The following is a 19,173-nucleotide window of genomic DNA, read 5'->3' as shown; positions in this document are numbered from 1 at the left end:
GCAGAGGGGTTAAGATTTTCGAGCCAATTAAAATCTTCATAAGTTTTTAGAATATCACAATAAAATTTATAAAATTCACTATCTTTTGTTAAGACTTTTTTTTAATAATTATATTTAATTTTTTAATTCTTCTTTCCAGGTTAAGAATTATTTCATGTATAGCATTTTTGGTTTTGATTGCTCCTTTATCTATATAAACATTTTTATGTTTTAATTTTGGATCTAAATATTCGGTAAAGAAACTTTTTAGATTTTCTTTTGAATAATTTAATTCATTATTTGTTGCATTTCTTAGATCAATAAAATTTTGTATAATATTTGAGTTTAAATTTATTAAAGATTTATGATCTATATTTCTCTGAGAACCTAATTGAAAGTTTTTATACATTGTAGTAGCTTTGGTTGCAAATTCTCTGTAAGGGGTATTTTTGGAAAAAATATTGTTCAAAGGCTATTTTTCAAATAATTATTTTTTTATGTCTAATCTTATAAATTGCTCTTGTATTTAGGCTATCTATAGGTATTTCCTCGATGGGCGTGGGGTATGGAAAAGATGAAGTTGATTGATTGATTGATTTATTTAAATTTCATATTATAAAAAAATATAAATTTACTATTTTTCCCTCACTTATTTTGTCAATGTTGACTAATAAATTAATGAAAGAGATCTGTCCAATGGACTTTGGCTGCAGTCTGGACTCTAAGTGAAACGTTTGAGATTGCGACGTTAAAATAAAAGGTATAGGAGCCATCTGCAGTAAATTGAAAGATTTGGAACCTCTACTGCAATTTTTCCTGTACTCTACTCTATTGCTTTTATATTCTGGCCAAAAAAATTTTCACTTATAAAATATGCAAGTGGGACATGATGTGAGTTCGTGCATATCTGCTTTCTCCCCGAATTGGTCTAAATTCATTGGCACAATCCTTGATGCATATGGCTATAATACAACCACCTAAAACTGGGGGCTTTCCTTTTCTGCTGGCGAAACCTGCACCAGTTTCTTATATAAACACACATTCTCCTCATCATTCTTCATCACCATTCATATCCATTGGCAATAAACACTGAATCTGTACGAAAGAAGAAGCTGAAATGAGTTCCACGAGCAGGGCTTGGTTAGTGGGAGCAAGCATTGGGGCTGTTGAGGCACTGAAAGATCAGGGATTCTGTAGATGGAATTATGCCATGAGGCTACTGCAACAACATGCCAAGAACAACCTCAGATCATACACTGAGACCAAGAGACTCTCTGGAGTACCCTCTTCAACAATTATATGTAAAAAGATGAAGGAAGATCAGAAGTTGAAGAAATCTGAGGAATCACTGAGAACAGTTATGTATTTGAGCTGTTGGGGACCTAATTGAATAGAATCTCCAAACCCCTATTTCTTTGTGTATATATTATGTAGAGAGCTAAATATTTGCTCAAGCTTAATGATGTTTTGTACTAGTTTCCAAAGTTTTAAACAAGGTTAAACATTATGTTTCCATGGCATCCGTCAGAGTTTTGTTCTTAGCTAATACACCTTTTTTGTTCATTGTGCTTCTGGGAACTGCATCTTTCTCAATTTTGACCTAATATGTTAATAGGGTTGGATCGAAATTACTACTTAACATTGACAAAGTGAAAGAACATAAATGTAAAGGCCATGTTCCGTACGCAAAAATATATGAATAATCTTTTGTGTAATATGAATATTTCAAAACTTGTCCAATTCCTAGTGACGAATATGAGCGCAGTTGAAATTTCTGGTAACCATCAAATTAATCAAAGAAATTGAAATAATAAATGCCTAAGTTTCATTTAGGTCCCAACTCCAATATGATCCCGCAGTTGTTTCAGTGACTCCTAAAGCTTTTTCACGGAATTTAGCCAATTGTCTTGATTGTGGAATATCGTTGAGGAATAGAAATTCATGTTATCAAAGCATTTCTGCTATGTCTACTTAATTATTTTTGTGCATTTTAATTAATAGCCTGTTTGGGTCCAATTTTTTCACCAAAAAAATTGATTTTTTGACCATTATTTCACTATTTCAGCTGTCATATTTGACTTATTCTCTCACAAGTGGACTCCACTTTTCTCCTAACGGTCAAAAAATTAATTTTCAAAATCACTCCCAAACAGGCTTTAACTATTAAAATTAAAAGCCAAGTGGAGCCCCTTGATTATTATCTAATCAACCTTTCCACGCGGTTTCCCCCATTTGTCCGGATAGTTTGGAGTCTTGGTAATCACATCCAAAAACTATACACTGAAGCAGCTGATTTTAACTAAAACCGCTTAACCTTTCCCAATCTGTATAGGAAGATTCTTGGGGGGATAGGCGCGCCCAATAGGGGGCGCCACATAGGACCGTGGACGCACCACATAGGGCCCTAGACATCCACGGCCCTGTCCGTTTGGTTTAACCCATTTGTATATATATATATATATATATATATATATATATATGTTGGCTGTACTCTTTTTGGATAGAAATTTGACACTTGTACATTATTTATAGGAAGGTGTGTTAGCAAAAATGTATTTATTGAATAAAAAGACATCTTTATTTTGAAACTCTCAAATGGCATTCTGTAAAGAGAGTAATTGCAAGACTCCGAAATGTGGTTCTTAGTCCTTTATATCCAGAGCACAATCACATACTGAATCCATTCAAAATTCTTGATTACATAAATACAAAGGAAGAAGTACTGAAGAATATGAGTGGAACAAGAGGAGGTTATTGGGAAGAAGCAAGCAGCATGCATTGGGTCATGGATGAACTGAAAGATTTCAAGTAAGAACACGGTGGAGAGAGGTAAAAATTACAAATACACAAGATTATATTAACGAAGTTATGGATTTGACCAGCGGTCAAGTATTGTTAAGCCCTTGTTTGATTCTCTCTAAAATTTTAATATAATTTTCTCTCTCTTCTTTCCAACTATACATTATTTAATAAAAAAATATTAAACGTAAATTAAAAAAATTTCTTATTTTTTAATCACACATTTCTCAAAAATTACTATTCGCACGGTCAAATTTACCTCGGAATTGTCATTAGTTACCTAAGTAATTAACTACCTTCCACCTAACCTACACCACAAACTTACCAACCCCACACGGCCACACATTCAAATAAATACATGGACGTGTATGAACATAATAAAATAGTGCAATAAACAATTTTTGACTCTTTTTCTTTAATTGAATACTATGCCACACATGTCAATATTATTTCTCGAATAATTCCATTTAGAACAATATTATTTATCATCGTGTATCTCAACAACACAATACTCGTAAATTTCATAGCCTTAAATTTTATTGAACCTATCATTTAACATCACGTCACTGCTACTTAAATTGATTGCAGCATATGCACAATTCAATTCAATTAATCTACATAGCGTTTGAAATTGGTATATATTTTTATTTTATTGAACAATAAATCACTTGAGTCCAATGTTATCTAGACTATAACAGCTCTTCTCGAATTCTCCAACTTAATTTATTTATTTACGATCAAACTTCATTCTTTTATCATTTATTTCAATGGATTCACATGTAATATTTTTAACATTCGCCATTTACTTTTATCTATTTATAAATTCTTTTCAAACAATCACTTGTAATGCATTAGAAGGGTGTTTGACACCTATTTTTATGGAAAAATAATTTTAAAATAGTAGATTGATCGAAAATATATGGATGAAAAATAAGAATTATTTATTTATTTATATATAATATTATTTTAATGAAAAACTTGTGATTAAGAAGAAGGGACCGAAAAATGTATTTCGACAAACATGAGAATCAAACGGGATAGATAAAAAAAAAAAATTAGGAGGTGTGATGTCCACCTGAACTACTCCACGAGTAAAACAAGTAGGCGTGTGAACGGACGTCAAATCTCTAAGTCAATCCGTTTTAATACCATTATTAGAAGTCCGATTAACGCACTTCCTATTCCCGCGTACGATTAAGATAAAAAGATAACAACTCGGATGCTAAAATCCTGCTCTCTGACTTTTGACATCTCAAAACATTTTAGTCAACGCAATTTCGTGAAATAAAATACAGCTGAGGAATTGCGACAGATTCCGGCGACGGCGAAAGGCGGACAACCACCTGGCTATGGCGATTACCGAAGGTCAACATCAACAGAACAAGTGGAGGCTCTGCCCGATTTGGCAATCAGCGACCGCCTCTTCTACTCAGAATCTTCACAACAATTCGCAGAATAACTACCACCACAACGGCGTCTCTTCTGATGCCCGCTCTGCCTCCACCGTATCCTCAGTCGCCAGATCGATTCTCCCCGCTCGACGTCGACTACGTTTCGATCCTTCTAATAATCTCTACTTTCCTTGTGCGTTGTCTTCACTATCATCTCCTGTACCTAGACAATCACTTTTCTAATTTTACTACTTATGTATTGATATGGTTGAAAATAATCTGTCCTTGTTTAAGCTCGTTTATAATGTACTTAATTAGTTGTTTAAATATACTTTCTCTGTATGTACATATTGAAGATGAGCCAGGAAAGCAGGCTAGAAGCGCCGTTAGGATTAAGAATTCCAGCAAGTCTTTCGTTGCTTTCAAGGTATTGTTTCCGCTTTACTAATTTATTATTTAGTAATTATTAATATTTTGAGTCTTTTTATCCGGAGTCTTCATTTCTAATTAGTCTATTTTCCTTTTATTATTATTTTCTGTGAATTGTCTACAAATAAGGAGAGAAAACTTATTTTAATGCAATGGCAGAAAGGTTTCTTCGTCCGTGTAGAATGTTACAACTATATTAACTTGTTTTTAAATTATTGTCTAATGTTTATGTAAGATAAGATCCTATGAACATTCATACAACAAAGAATGCTGCTGATTTATTACTTTGAAATGCAATATATGTTATCAGTCTCCGTGAACTAGACAAGTGGCACGAGAAAAGTTGACTGTTATATTTTGTCTTTAGTTTCAAACTACTGCACCAAAAAGTTGTTTTATGCGACCACCTGGAGGTATCCTTGCTCCTGGAGAAAGCCTCATTGCTACTGGTAATTATTTTTTTCATCAGTCTTTTTGGGCAGTCAAACTTGCAAATGCACCTTTCTTCGTGTTCAGGTTGAAATATCAGAAATGTACTTGTTAAATTCATGTATCTTTTTTCCAGTGTTCAAGTTTGTGGAGCACCCAGAGAACAGTGAAAAGCCTATAGGTCAGAAGAGCAAGGTCAAGTTCAAGATCATGAGTCTGAAGGTGAAAGATGGCATGGATTACTTACCTGAGTTGGTGAGTTTTTGTCCTCTAATGTCATTGTTCATATGCCGTTTGGCAGGTAATAATTTAACTATGATGAAATTGGATGATATGTACTGTAATTATTCGATTATCTTAAAGGTTGTTGCTGACAGTCTGTTCTTTATAATGTCACTTGTGGGTCCATGTATATAAATGTGGTTGCATGTTGCAAAAGAAACTTGGTGTCCGTCCTCTAAAGGCAAGGATCTTCGGTCTTAGTGAGTTTGTGTTGTTCACGTTGTTACACATTAGAATATGGTTACGCTTGTTTAATGATTTCATGTCTCCATATTATAGTTCTATGATTTAAACTTTCCTGCTATGTTTCTGCATAATGGCTAATGAAATTTTGGATGCCAACAAGGATGCTTATGAAGCTTTGATAGAGAACAAATAATTCACAAAATCAGTTTCGTTTCAGAGTTATTATCATTGTAGATATTAAGTTAGTTGACAGGCACATGATACTTTATCTCACACGTAGTCAATTGAGCTTGTGATACTGAAAAGGAATTGGTATGGTTGAGCTCTACTTAATTGTCATTTGCTACTATTAAATTTGGACTTCCGGGATATGGATCAAATAATAAATATTCCTCCCCGTTTACTTTTGTTTTCTCATATGAATCTTTTGTCTCCAGCTATTTCGTCACCACTTTATGGAAAATAGTTAGGTATGAATATGTTAAATACCTGTGACTTGATTAGTGAAATAGTATCTCAGCCCCCAAAAGCAAATCAAACTTCCATCAAAGAGAAGCAAATGAAAGGCTTTCATGCGTGATTCGGGAGATATGGATTCATATAAATATCCACCCATGTGGTACTTAAATCAGATGGGTTTACTTGGACCAATATATGACTTTCTTTTAGTTCTTTTGGGATCGGGTTCGAGAAATCAAGATAAGATGATCGAACTGATTACATAGTCCAGGAATTGGCGACTTACCCATTCAGTGACTTTGGCATTGGATGTTCCCAAAATGGATACTAATCGTTGGAATAGACCATTGTGATACATAAAAAATAATCGATTTGATAAATCAGTCATATCTTTGTAGCAACTGGTTTTAAACCTTCGGCATAGAAGGAATAGGAAATGTTGATAAAAGGAATACAATGGAAAAAAGAAAAAGAAATTTCATTGAAATCTTTTTTTTTTTTTTTAGTTGCTAAACTTGGATAAAGGACAAAAAATAAAAAAATAAAGATTTTTTAGAACGTTCTAAAAAAAACTATTTTTTACAAAAAATGTTAATCATTTCATAGCTGTGTTTGAGTTATGTTTATGCTTTTCTAACGAACTGTTCTCAATTGACTAATCTTGACTAAGGGGTCTCAAGCCATGCCTGCTCTCCACGTCCCTCATTGTATTCTATTTACAGGGAACATGCTTTTGGTGGTCATAAAGCTAATTTTTTGGTGTAGTTATGCCACGATAGGATTTTGTTTGAATTCCATGCCAAACTGCCATTGTTACATTTGAGTTTTTATTTATTTGTCAAATTTGTCAATGGATTACCTTTCTTTTGCAAACATGAAGCACTTTTGTTTTCTTCTTCTTCTTTTTGTTTTTGTTTCATTTTGTTTATTATAACGTGATGTATCAATATTATATGTTTTCTGGATTCCTCTATTCAAAGATTGATTTGTTGTCCTCTTGTTTTATTTGGGAGGTTGAAGTCAAGTAGCAATCATCGAATGGAAACTAGAAAATAATAGGAGATGCATGTTGTTGATTTGTCTCTGTTGTAAAATTACTGTTCAAATCAAAAATGTTTTTGCGCACCTGCAAGCTTGTCAGATATGTAGTCAGAGGCGGCTACTACGATTCTATGTTATATGTACAAGGTTGCAATTCTTTTTACTTGAACTAAGCTGAGCTAGGTCTCTGGGATTATGTATCCATATGTCATGTTTAAAAATTAATGTCCCACTATTTCTATGTGCTTCATTCAATTTCATCCGACATTTACGAGTTAAATTATTTGTTTTACATGTGTTGCTCAAGTGAGTGCATATGTTTGACCTTTTGCAGTTCATGTACACATGTTTCTGCGAAGAATAATTTTTAACATTCTTAATGCTTCAGTCCTAGCTTAATTATATAACTAGTACTGCTGATACTGGTGGTTTTTGCTTCAGTATCTTGGGATGCAGATTGTGAGATTTTCTCTAGGTGTTACAGCATATTGACTTTTTTCCTCGAGGAAATAAATCTGAATTGCGAAAGCTTATCCAGAGCTTGATTGGTTTTTATTCGTTCATTATTTTTATTTCATGCAGTTTGATGAGCAAAGGGATCAGGTAACTGTTGAGCGTATATTGCGAGTTGTCTTTTTGGATCCAGAACGCCCTAGTCCTGTAAGAATCAATTCTCATCTAATCATCACATGTTATTCCCTTGATTTTTAGGTTATTACCATCTCACTTTGTTTTTCGTCATTTAAGGCACTAGAAAAACTGAAGCGTCAATTGGCTGAAGCTGATTCTGCCACGGAAGCACGCAAGAAGCCTCCGGTTGATGCAGGTCCACAAGTCGTTGGAGAAGGTCTTGTGATAGATGAATGGGTAAGTATTTGATGCTTATGTCGAATGTACATTTGAGATTATAATATGTATGTGGTGATAGCCTTATACTTTTGATTTTTCTCCAATTTCAATACTCATATCTTGTTTTCAGAAAGAGCGACGGGAGAAATATCTTGCACGGCAGCAGGTTGAGGCAGTGGATTCAGTGTAAAGTACTTGTCGGTCTTATTTATGTGTGTGATCGTTTTTCCATGGTGATTTTCTAACCTTATCTCATCCCATCTGTATTTAATTCATTTCTCGGGATGGTGAATAACGGTTCAATGCTTCATGTAGAAAAGAATAATATTCGTAATGATCTTAGTTTGTGAGGTGAATATATGCCACAGGGATACTAGCATCAATGAGCATGCTTTTCATGACCGTTTGGAATTTTGGAACACTTAGAATTATAAGTACTGGTCGTGTCGATTGGTTAATGTTTTTGTAGTTTAACAATCCTTCTCAAATACAGCTGTGCACAATCCAGTTAGGGCAACTGTCTCTTTCCTATATCTTGTTTACGAGCTGTATTATAAGAAAATTTACTTGATCGAATGGTTGGTACGACCTCAAGTTGTTGACATTTCTCTTGCACCGGTGTTCTAGATTTGATTTATCACCATGCTATAGTGATTTTAATTGAACATATAACCTTAAAAGATTTTGGTAATGATGACTTGCAATGGGTCCCCTGAAGCTACAATTAAGGGGTGAAGTACATTGCAGTTAATCCAACTTAGAGCAAAGTTTTATACGAGCGCTTATCCTTAATTTGGTGCAATGAGCCGATGAGGTCATTCGGCTTTCAATATATATATATATATATGGAGTGACTCGGATGCAACTCTATTCAAAGTTGGGGAACCTGAAGTGCATTTAAACCAATAATCAACACATTGACTAATTCCATGCCTATGAAGGCCTTCGCTTTAAACTATATAACAAAAGTACCCCAATTTTCTCCGTTCAGAAATTATTTTGTCGATTGCGATTGATATTTTAAAAGTATTGAAGTTGACTTTTAATTTTCTAGTTTATTTATTTAAAATTTTTAATTTTTAAATCGAGAAAAAATATTAGTTATATTTATTTCTTCAACCTAAATCATTTGAAAAGGGGAAAAAAAATTAAACAAACATATGTATGTATAATAATCATCATCATACGAAAGTTCCAAATTTCGAATCACATTTCATCCCTACCCAAATCTATCCTCATCTCATAACCTTCAAATCAAGTAGAGAACTAAAAATGAATCAAAATAGAAAAATAACACCATCTAAACTTCAACACAAGTCGTCGAACTTTTAATAAATTAGAACTCACACATTATCTGGCAACTGAAAATTCTGCGAACCCAAAATTTGATGAGAACTTGTTTCTACAAAGACAGCGACACCACATTTGTTGCTATTGAAACTTTGCCACAAAGAAAAATTAACAGCAATCATTTTTCTAGTAGAGGTATCTTTAACTGAACAGAGTTTCTGAAGCCCCCTTACAACAAAGTCATTGGCTAGGACGCGGTCTTTGTTCACTCCCTTTGGACAATTTGTCACTAAACCGCTTTCATACAGAGCAACCATGACATTGGCACCTTGTTGATCTCCCTTAGCCCTTAAAGCTCCTTTGAGAGACACTTGCAAGGACTCTGGCGTTGTCCTTTGGAATGTCGCCTGGCAAGTGACATGATTTATGAATTTGATTAAACTTCACACGGATGAAAACTTGGTCGATTCAGGTATATATTAAACAAATATGGGCAAATTGTCTTATTCATTAGATTTAGAGTTTGGCAAATCTTTCGAATCGAACTCGAACCGAATCCGACAGTTCTTGTCAAATTAAATATCCAAACGGATATCTGAATTGAGAACCGACAGGTACGGTTCGATTCTCGATTCTAGACCAAGAATCGAAAAATCGAATAAGAACCGAATATTTCTATTTTTTTTTTATATTGAGTAAATCAAATTATTTTAATTTTAGTTTTTTCTAAAAAAATTAATAAATTAATGATTTCTAAATCCAAATTTTTGGCCCAATAATTTGTTTCATTTTTAATTTTTTAATTTTTGACCCAATTACCCATTTTATTGTTTCATTTCTTAGTGAAGTAAGATCAAATCCACTAAATAACCCTAAACACCAACAATAAAGTGCATAACGTTGTCTCGACTCTCGCACTCACTCTCGTAGCCTCGCTAATATTCCAAAACCTATACAATCATCGACCGACACTGTTACTTTAGATCGAAGCTGTGACATTCGCCAACCAAAACTATGATCGTAACGATCATTTGAACAAGCTAGTTTACTAGTCTCTGACATTCCAAAACTATTGAATATATCATTAGTTGTATTTATATAATGTTGTTATAAATGTTATAAAATTTAATTATAGTACAAAATTGAACGGAACCGAATTGAACGGAATCGAACCTGAACGATTCCATAATTATATTTGGACCCGAAGGTTCCATTTATTAAATACCCAAAAAGTTCGATTCGGTTCGATTCTCTTTAGAACAGTACCGAACCGACCCGTCGAACCGACCCACGTCCGCCCCTAATTAGATTTACTGACCTGGAACGACGGAGCAGGGATTCGCGGTGCAGACGTGATGCAGGATAACAAAGCATCCTGATCGTTACCAACACATTGGGCCCGACCCTGGACCACAATTTGGGGCGTGAACATTGTATCAAGGTTCAGGGCCTCAACATAGGCCTTTTGTCTCACAGTCCATTGGCTGGACCCAAAAGGGTCCTTCCAGCCCATATAATCCCAATAATCAACATGGTAGGCCAACAATATCAACGGCACCTCGAGGTTGAAATCACCCCTCGCTAGCCGTGAGAACAGCAGCTCCGCCTCTGGAGAGGTGGCGCATCCCTGTGATGAAAACAGCTCCACCACCACCGGCCCACCTCTCCGTTGCTCCTCCACCACCATGTCCAAGGTTGCACCTTCGTTTGAATTTTCAAGCTTCTGGTGCGGGGAGCCTTTACCAAAACAGGTGAAGAGACTACGTGCCATTGTCGACATGTCGTCTCGACCAGTCCGATGACGATGTTACTGTTGACGACGGTAGAGAATAAGTTGGATTTTCTTTGTTGTTCAGCGAGGAGAGAAATAAGAGAAGAAGTTTATGGTATGCAAAATAAAACGAGAAGTAAAGTGGAAAGATTGAGAGAAAAGAGAGGTACTATATTTAGAGAAAAAAGTGGCTAATGGATCACACATCTTGCTATATCTAATAAATGGACATTTTTCGACAACAAAGTATTTTTAAAAAATTATTGAAATAAGTTCAAAATCAAATTCTCGATCTCAGAATTTACTTTTAGGGCCCGTTTGGTAGGAATTTTGAGAATTGATTTTTTGACCGTTAGAAGAAAAGTGGGGTCCACATGTGAGAGAAGAAGTCAAAAATTACGGCTTGAATAGTAAAATAACGCTTAAAAAATCAATTTTTGGGGCAAAAAATCCATACCAAACGGGGCCTTAACTTTTAGAAGTCCTAACAAATGAACTATTAGCGCCCTAATTTAAAATTTATCATGAATTACATTAAGAAATAGACCCGTTTTATAAAACTTATCAATTTTATTTTATTTAGTTGATTAGTCGGTTTGTGAAAAGAAAAATATATTATAAAAGAAGGTAGGGCAAGTGAGTACATATTATTGGGTAACATGTCGTTACCAACACTGAGGAGTTGGACACACGTAGTTCAATTGTCCAAATCTGTGTCCTAATGAAAATGGTACAAGGAACGAATCTTAACCATATGAATTTCAGAATTTGTGCACATTAAAATTAGTGCGGTACACAAAAACAAAAGATGCCGTAGACAACTTTCCTTAAATGCTAAGGAACGAAGCTGTCCCAGGCAAGAACATTTCCCTTTTCCACTTCTATAATGGGATCTCGAACGTGTCTATGTCAATGACCACTCATTATTTTCCATTAATCATTTCATCGGAACGAAGCTGCCCCAGGCAAGAAGTATTTACCGTTTCCAATTCAATAATGGGATATCGAATGTGTCTATATCAATGACCACTCATTATTTTCGATTAATCATTTCATCGGATTGGACGGAAGAACACTCTGTAAAGATTAGTGGATACCATTGACTCCATTATCTAATGTGTTCTACCTACTATTGGTTTGTAATTTCTAATATACTCATTATACTTCAAAAAGCAAAATACAAGTCTCCCAAACGGTAGAGGTAGATATCATATTTTGTACAAAAGTAATACAATTCTTGAGTCAAATGCCATTCAAAACCAAAACTGGAAAATACTGGACAACATTAAGAAACAATAATAAGCTAAAATCCTCAATATTAAGTCATCCAGTCCTAATATTACATAACAAACATGCCTCCTTGAAGTAAAGAGACCGTAGCTAGCAAGAACAAAATTCAGGTCTCAAAAGTTACCAATCATGTCATCTCATTTGATCTTTAGCTCGAATAAAATGAAGGTAGGGGCTTTAGTTTATTTACATACCTTGATTTCCTATCGGAAATAGGCGTTCTTAACCATATTTGCAGATTTTTTCACTTTACTTGGATCGTTGCTCTTTTCCTGCACACGGGACATTAAATTGTAGTTAAACTATTGGCCTAAATTCCCTACCTTAGGTAATTTGAAACTCCTCCATTCGAACAACTTATATGGAATCCCCACTAAGATCTTTCTATAAAGATAGGAATACAAAGCACAATTATAACCAGTTTAGTTTATAAATAGATAAAGAACAATTATGTTCAATTCGAATCAACTGCCTGTTGCTAAACACAAACGAACTGACATACACCGTGTCACAACAAAGGCTACAAATAATTGAGACTTGGGTCATTGAAGGTAGCTAAATTGAATGATAATGATATGTTGACTACAAGCAGTGGCGGATTTAGTAGGTGGCCGCCTTAGCTGGATTCGCCGAAGAGATTTTTTTTTTCTTTTTTTCTATAATAATAGATAAAAATTTTAGGTTATATAACTAGTAGTTCATTTTGTTTTTAAACCTCTCTTGTGCTTAGTTGGTTAGAGCTTTCTTTTTTATATTGTGAGTCTTGGGTTCGATTCCTACCCCTCCATTTCATTGTGCAAAATTTTTATTTCTACAATATTTACCAAAATTAATTCCCTAAGGAAAGAATTCGAACCTATAACTTCTAGAATTAGGATAATTGGAAGCTTAACCATCACGGCAATTGTTGAATTTTGAATCTAAATTTAACAAAATAATATATGTTAAGACTTTAGGAGAGGTTTTTTTTTCCCCGTTGTTTTAAATATTTTATGATTCAATAATTTATAAGATATGACTTATGAGTATTGAGTTTTAATTTATATGTTATTTGAAAATTTGTCTACTGTAAATTGTGATATTAAAAATTAATTTGAGTATCGTGAAATGTGAATATGCGATTCATAAAAATTGAAAATGAAAAATTGGAGAATTTATAATTTATGATGAATTGGTGTTGAGAATTGGAAATTGAAACTTTAATTATATTTTTAAATTAATTTTAATTACGTTTAATCTTTGATTAACGTCCAATTCTCATACTAATTATGGAATGATTTTTTCAACTGAATTTCAATCTAATTCTTGTAGTGGTGTATCTAAGTTCTCAACTATTTTTAGTCAAGCAAACGACTTGTTAAGTATTGATAATACAAAGAAGTCTTATGTATCATGTAATTTATATTATTTCGGATTGTATGGAAATATAATATGATATAAATATACGATTTTTACGTTTTAGTATATTTACATATAGATCGAAATTTTTTTAATATTATTTAATTTAATATTAATAAACAATATCGCTATACGGCCATTGACTATCGACAGTCAACGGCCAACAATTAACAACCGCCCTAGCTGAATCGAAGTTCTGGATTCGCCCCTGACTACAAGCCAAGAGAGAACTCTACATGTCTACCACAAAAATCAATGCAGAGAGACAAGTTCGATCATCAACAAAGATAATTATATGTAGCCTAACCAACAACAAAGAGATAAAAATTGAACACGAACTTTGAACCAAATCTTATATGGTTTCACAAAACATAAACGACGCGCATCTCCTGTGCCAATCAGTTTATTGTGATTCCTTGCATTTCTTCAACTTTAATTCAGACAAGTCAATTGGTCCATATATTTATTTGTGTCTCTAATTTTATAAACTTGATCAATGTATCCTGTTCATCATCCTCTTTGTAGTATCACCATAAGCATGGTTAGTAAAGAAATTTGCTTTCTTATGAGCGCAGGATCCAGCTTATAAGGCTTATGGATTTTGCTCCACACAATTTGTAGGACGGGGACCCCAGCTCATACTAAAGCAATATTTTTTTTCTTTTGCCAAGCATGCTCTATATCTTGCTATCTGCTCGAGGTGTCTCCAATAGGGATAAAACGTTCCAAATACTTCAAGTAAATGGCACCATTTTGGTTGTCATCATCTAATTCCATCATACTCTTAATTGCCCCTCCAGCAGAGCTTCAATAAAATTTATTAATAACTGATAATATTGATTTTAGCTCCTTTTGTTGGATCTCTTACTTCTGCAAGCAAAATGAACAAAGACATTTTCTTTTTCATCTTCATTTAATATTTTCAGCAACTGCTAAGCTAGATCTAGATTCCTGTTAGTTAAATTTATGTTGCACGGGAAATATTCTTTTCAACTCCATCTGGAAAATATTCTTTATTAGTATTTTAGTTTAAAGAGTTATCTGTAATTCTAATGTTACTCGTTTCTATCCGGCGAGGCAACCATTATTTGGAGTAACTTTTCACTTTAAAAGCTAACCAAACTTTCTGCTGAAGACATGCAAATAATTCTTCTCTAAATTTGTAAATAGGGATGAAACCGTAAACATCTGTATCTATATTTGTAAACTGGCACATGCTCTCTCTTGTACATAAGCAGTCCATACCCTAACAAAAAAATTAGTTTTCCCCTTAGCAAGATTAGTCCCCATAATCATAAATACTGGCTCCACCACCCCTCATTGATGCTCAAGGAATTTTAACAATAAGTAGCTTGTTAAAGATTCAGTTATTATTGGAATTACTTTGGATTTTAGAAAAATGAATTGTGAAATTCTTAGTCTAACGGAATGACTCAACCAAATTCTAGTTCTTAATCTAAAAGCAAGAGTTACTGTCTAAATGGACGCAGATCAAATCGTACGTTCAAAGTTCAAAACAAAAATAGAGGCCAATTAGCTAAGAGCAAAGAAATGTACCTTCAGGCCAACCAAGTTTTTCCCACTACTTTTCTGTTGCTGTCTTGTTTTCATTACCTTTTGGTCTGACATGGCACGATCAGCTTTGTTCTCTCTTCTGCTTGATTTCATACCCAAACCTAGACTTCCAGTCACATTCTCTTTACCACCACCATTAGTTTTATTGCAATGATCAGCTTGTACTGTCTTTTTAGATGTTATAGCCATAGATAGAGGAGCACGTTCATTGACTATACGAGGAACCAAAACCTTTGCTTTCGTCGCTTCCAGTTTGATGCCCCGGTTAGACTTACAAATCATATCCCGAGCTTGAACGTATTGTGCCCTGGAGATATATGATCTATTCATTTTGTAAGTTGGAGCATGAGAAATTCTCGTAACATTCTGACTATTCATCTCTTCTTTGTTCTGTCTCACTGTTAGGTTCTTCCTATCAGAACTAGGATTTGAAGAGGACCCAACACTGGATTTACTTGAAGAAGATGTTTGACCTTCTGACATCTGATTCTTAACCTCCACCCTTAATGCTTGTCTTGTAACACAACTTTTCCTAAGACTCAGTCCAAGAGATGATAATAACCCACTAGAGTTGCCAAATATTTGGCTGCATACCTCCATAGATTTCTGTCCCGTAGATTCAGATGTAATAGTGCTCGTTGAATTGTTTTCACCTTGACTAAAAGCTGAAGACTTGGAACATGTTTCTTGATAACAGAAACCAGTCACTGGTTCATGATCAGCTCGTGCAGAAGTTTCGGTTAAACTGCTTTCACCAACTAAATCGGACATCGAATTCACGTGCCCTTTTAGTTTTTCATCTGACAGTTTACCTTTGATAGCGTTATCAGATCTTGAATTCATAGATGATGATTTGCTGCTTAAATTTTTAACCAGATGAAGCTTATTTGATGTGATTCTGCACTTTCCCTGTCCCAATTCCATGCTCTTGCAATGAGTGCCTCTTGATCTTGAGACTGATGGTGGAAGCTTTGGAGAACATGTTCCCTGCAAGCCAAAGTCTGAGTTTGCACAACACTCGCCAGAATGAGAAAATATAGAAATCAACTCTCGGGACGAATACTGATGGAACCTGAAATTACATAGATTTTATCAGGACGAAAATCATTAAACCAAGTAACAGAGCTCAACATTCTAAGTAAAATATATTAAATATTTGTCAAGTGCTTATTATTCAAAAATACTTACTGGTGGCTTGTGTGAAACCACTCATCATCCCTGCAATGTAACGTATAAAAAATAAAAGTGAATTCGAGCTGCATAATTAATCACCTCATCTATTGCCCGAGCAAAGACAATGATTTAATAAAATTGCAGAATCTGCAGAAATTTACTTGTCCTGGTAAGTTGAGTCACATTCCAGAGTAAGATCAACCCATGTGGGCGCTTCAATTTCATCCTAAAAATGTTAATCAGTAGAGTAAAGAGTATAAAAGGAACTTTAGTGGAACAAAGAAAAGAAATTAAACCCAAATATAAGAAGAAAAATGAGAGACAATAAAAGTGGGGACTAGTTGAATTCATCATAAATTCCAAGAACAAGAAAACTACTAAAAAAATCACAAAAACAAAACAAGATAAAGAATCGGAATATTCAAAAGAATATCAAAATAACATCATAATCTGCCATGACAGAAATGCCATCATCAACGCAGAAAAAACCCCCAGTTATAAAATTATTCACATATTAATAAAATCAACACAGTAGCGACATTGGAAAATCATATTACAAAGAAATCAAGATTCAAAACTTACAAAAACGCTGACTCCTTAAAAAATAAAGATAAACAAGAAACTAATCAAGATTAAGCAGCAACTTCGACACCCGTACTAATAACAAGAAATTGAGTTTGTGAAACTACCAAAAAAGCCCAATGGTCGACAGGTTGGGTAGTTTTCCTTTGGAAATTTTCATATCTATTCTTGGTATATGCTCCATGACTGGCATTTGAAAGTTGAAGCGTCTTTTCTAATTTTTCCATTTCTTCTGTGCTTCGGAGTTTATTCTTTTTGTAAACACACGAAGAAAATCAAGAATCAATGAGAACTTAACTGTGGGTTGGGGAGAAATTTGAATCTTCCGTTGTGATATCAGCTGATAGGGTTTTGGGTTGTTGAATCTTGATGTGAATAAAATTACAGACTCGCGGGGATAGCTCAGTTGGGAGAGCGTCAGACTGAAGATCTGAAGGTCGCGTGTTCGATCCACGCTCACCGCATTTTTCTCGTTTTACGTACCTACTCTAATTTCATTTACTACTTTTCTTTGATTCTTCTCACCCCTAATTCTATATACAATGCTGAATATCAATACCACATTTGAGAGTGCAATTCAAGAATGTACTTATCATCATAAATGGGTAATTAATTTACGTTAACAAATACCATTTTGGGGGAAGAATGTTTTTTTGAATAGTGTATTGATGGAGAATGTGTGATTTAAAAATAAACAAAAGTTTTGAATTTGTGTGTAATATTATTTTATTAAAAAATTGGTAGTTGAAATGAAGTTAAAATACTGTTGAAAAATGCATTTTTTCAAAAGAATGAGACAAAAACGAGGGTTTAAGAGAAAATTTTAATAATTAATATAGCAGAAGAGATAAACTGTGGATAGAAGGATGAGTTGGAGATGCATGCAATCTTTTGATGCCTGTGATTGATTGACGATGTACATGTAATTATCAACAGCCATAATTTCAATATATGCAATCTTAACCAGTCATCATAAAGCCAGTGTCCCTCACCAGTCCATATTGTGTTCCAGCAACAGTTCAACTGCAATAAGCTTTAAGAAGAAATGGCACCAATGGTTGCCACTGCCAGCTCTGGCCCTCCATTCTTGGGCCAAACCAAGAATGCTAGCCCTTTTAGGGATCTTGTCTCTACCGGAAATGGGAAATACACCATTGTATGTTATTCCTCAACTCACACCAACCCAAACAAGGAAAAAGAATGACTTTCTTATATTTGACGGGATAACAATTTATGGTACAGACTGGACTGTGTCAAATACTTAGGACCCTTCTCGGTTTAGACTCCATCATACTTGAAGGGAGAATTCTTACGTGATTATGGATGGGACACTGCTGGTTTATCGCCGATCCCGAGTCCTCTGCTAGGAACAAGGCACTTGAGGTGTACAAATTTTCATACGAAGAGTAACAGCAGTACTTTGGCAATTATTGTTGTTGAATTTTTTTATTTTTTTTTTATTTTTCACTTACCAGGTTATCCATGGGTGATGGGTTATGCTTGGAGCTCTAGGATGCATCTGTAAGGATTTTTAATTAAAGATGGGTTTGTATGTGTGAATAATTGTGTGTTAAATTATAGGCTATCGAATTCGGTTGAGCCCGATTTAAGTGATCTAATAAGGTTTCGATTTTGGACTTTACTGTATCCAATTACAGTATAGGTTTACATATGTGTAGAGACCGGGCCCAAATCCTAATTCTATGATGGGTCGAATTAGGTCAAAGGGCATCCCTATATAAATAGGTTATGGTCCCCAGATAACACACAACGAAACGAATTATTCATTCTCTACTGCATCCCATCACAGAAAGGAAAACGAGACTGCGTGTAGATTTGGAAAATCATACCGCTAAATTCATATTGCATTAACCATGTCTGATTCAGGTATGCTTCCGCTTTAATTCTTATATTTCTCGATGATTTAATATGAAAGATCCGGTAATTTAAAACATTAAATTTATCCAACAAGTGGTATCAGAGCCTCTTCATGTTGAATCATTGAGAATCAAAGGCTTTAGTTTGATTCTTGCAATATATTTTGAAATTTTCAGATTTAACAATTTTTGGTTATATGCTTTGTTAAATTTGAAAATTTTTGCGGTATAATTTTGTTATTTTCGTTCGGATTGATTCAGTTTAGAAAATTCAGATTTGGAATTCAGATTTTAGTAAAGATTCAGAAAAGATTTCTGTACGTTAAAAAAAATTAAGGGGATCTGGCCGGTGGCGGGCGTGCCGCCGGCGTCT

The 19,173-nt window shown here is 34.4% G+C and overlaps 4 protein-coding genes, 1 non-coding gene and 1 pseudogene across 6 annotated transcripts; 4 read left to right on the top strand and 2 right to left on the bottom strand.

Moving 5' to 3' along the window:
* The first annotated feature begins 942 nt into the window (after window positions 1-942).
* LOC111397511 lies at window positions 943-1,542 on the top strand. Its single transcript, XM_023024477.1, has one exon. It carries the CDS (start codon window positions 1,097-1,099, stop codon window positions 1,367-1,369), a length of 273 nt encoding a protein of 90 aa, XP_022880245.1. The 5' UTR covers window positions 943-1,096; the 3' UTR covers window positions 1,370-1,542.
* A 2,434-nt stretch (window positions 1,543-3,976) lies between these two features.
* Window positions 3,977-8,446, top strand: LOC111397510 (vesicle-associated protein 4-1-like). Its single transcript, XM_023024476.1, has 7 exons — window positions 3,977-4,362; window positions 4,526-4,596; window positions 4,966-5,047; window positions 5,164-5,282; window positions 7,578-7,655; window positions 7,743-7,862; window positions 7,975-8,446. Exons 1-7 carry the CDS (start codon window positions 4,128-4,130, stop codon window positions 8,032-8,034), a joined length of 765 nt encoding a protein of 254 aa, XP_022880244.1. The 5' UTR covers window positions 3,977-4,127; the 3' UTR covers window positions 8,035-8,446.
* Window positions 8,447-9,032: 586 nt separating this feature from the next.
* LOC111397509 lies at window positions 9,033-11,111 on the bottom strand. The gene is made up of 2 exons (XM_023024475.1): window positions 10,453-11,111; window positions 9,033-9,541 (listed from the first exon to the last, which is right to left on the bottom strand). Exons 1-2 carry the CDS (start codon window positions 10,912-10,914, stop codon window positions 9,188-9,190), a joined length of 816 nt encoding a protein of 271 aa, XP_022880243.1. The 5' UTR covers window positions 10,915-11,111; the 3' UTR covers window positions 9,033-9,187.
* A 978-nt stretch (window positions 11,112-12,089) lies between these two features.
* Window positions 12,090-17,395, bottom strand: LOC111397507. Of its 2 annotated transcripts, none has more exons than XM_023024472.1 (5): window positions 17,031-17,392; window positions 16,503-16,567; window positions 16,357-16,386; window positions 15,151-16,240; window positions 12,090-12,467 (listed from the first exon to the last, which is right to left on the bottom strand). In XM_023024472.1, exons 1-5 carry the CDS (start codon window positions 17,148-17,150, stop codon window positions 12,399-12,401), a joined length of 1,374 nt encoding a protein of 457 aa, XP_022880240.1. In that variant the 5' UTR covers window positions 17,151-17,392; the 3' UTR covers window positions 12,090-12,398. The 2 variants fall into 2 exon arrangements, with proteins under 2 accessions (XP_022880240.1, XP_022880241.1); XM_023024473.1 differs by lacking the exon at window positions 12,090-12,467 and adding an exon at window positions 13,917-14,463 and having other exon boundaries at window positions 17,031-17,395.
* TRNAF-GAA lies at window positions 17,315-17,387 on the top strand. The gene has a single exon. It is a non-coding gene; the product is annotated as a tRNA-Phe (tRNA).
* A 573-nt stretch (window positions 17,396-17,968) lies between the features above and the next one.
* LOC111397508 overlaps window positions 17,969-19,173 on the top strand; it is a 7,514-nt pseudogene continuing 6,309 nt past the window's right edge.

The sequence above is a fragment of the Olea europaea genome, chromosome 7 (genome assembly GCF_002742605.1).
Source record: "Olea europaea var. sylvestris chromosome 7, O_europaea_v1, whole genome shotgun sequence".
Taxonomy (NCBI): domain Eukaryota; kingdom Viridiplantae; phylum Streptophyta; class Magnoliopsida; order Lamiales; family Oleaceae; genus Olea; species Olea europaea.
Note: the sequence above shows the minus strand (reverse complement) of the source record. Positions and strands in the feature narration are given on the sequence as shown.

What these genes read in the sequence shown, in the direction of transcription:
- LOC111397511 (XM_023024477.1), top strand. Translation starts at nt 1,097, where the DNA reads ATGAGTTCCACGAGCAGGGCTTGGTTAGTGGGAGCAAGCATTGGGGCT.
- LOC111397510 (XM_023024476.1), top strand. Translation starts at nt 4,128, where the DNA reads ATGGCGATTACCGAAGGTCAACATCAACAGAACAAGTGGAGGCTCTGC. An exon ending in AGTCTTTCGTTGCTTTCAAG is followed by an intron (nt 4,597 to 4,965) that starts GTATTGTTTCCG and finishes TTTTGTCTTTAG; the next exon opens with TTTCAAACTACTGCACCAAA. An exon ending in TGGATTACTTACCTGAGTTG is followed by an intron (nt 5,283 to 7,577) that starts GTGAGTTTTTGT and finishes TATTTCATGCAG; the next exon opens with TTTGATGAGCAAAGGGATCA.
- LOC111397509 (XM_023024475.1), bottom strand. Translation starts at nt 10,914, where the DNA reads ATGTCGACAATGGCACGTAGTCTCTTCACCTGTTTTGGTAAAGGCTCC. An exon ending in TCCCTGCTCCGTCGTTCCAG is followed by an intron (nt 9,542 to 10,452) that starts GTCAGTAAATCT and finishes GTCACTTGCCAG; the next exon opens with GCGACATTCCAAAGGACAAC.
- LOC111397507 (XM_023024472.1), bottom strand. Translation starts at nt 17,150, where the DNA reads ATGGAAAAATTAGAAAAGACGCTTCAACTTTCAAATGCCAGTCATGGA. An exon ending in TGGTTTCACACAAGCCACCA is followed by an intron (nt 16,241 to 16,356) that starts GTAAGTATTTTT and finishes ATGTAATTTCAG; the next exon opens with GTTCCATCAGTATTCGTCCC. An exon ending in AAAACTTGGTTGGCCTGAAG is followed by an intron (nt 12,468 to 15,150) that starts GTACATTTCTTT and finishes TCCCGTGTGCAG; the next exon opens with GAAAAGAGCAACGATCCAAG.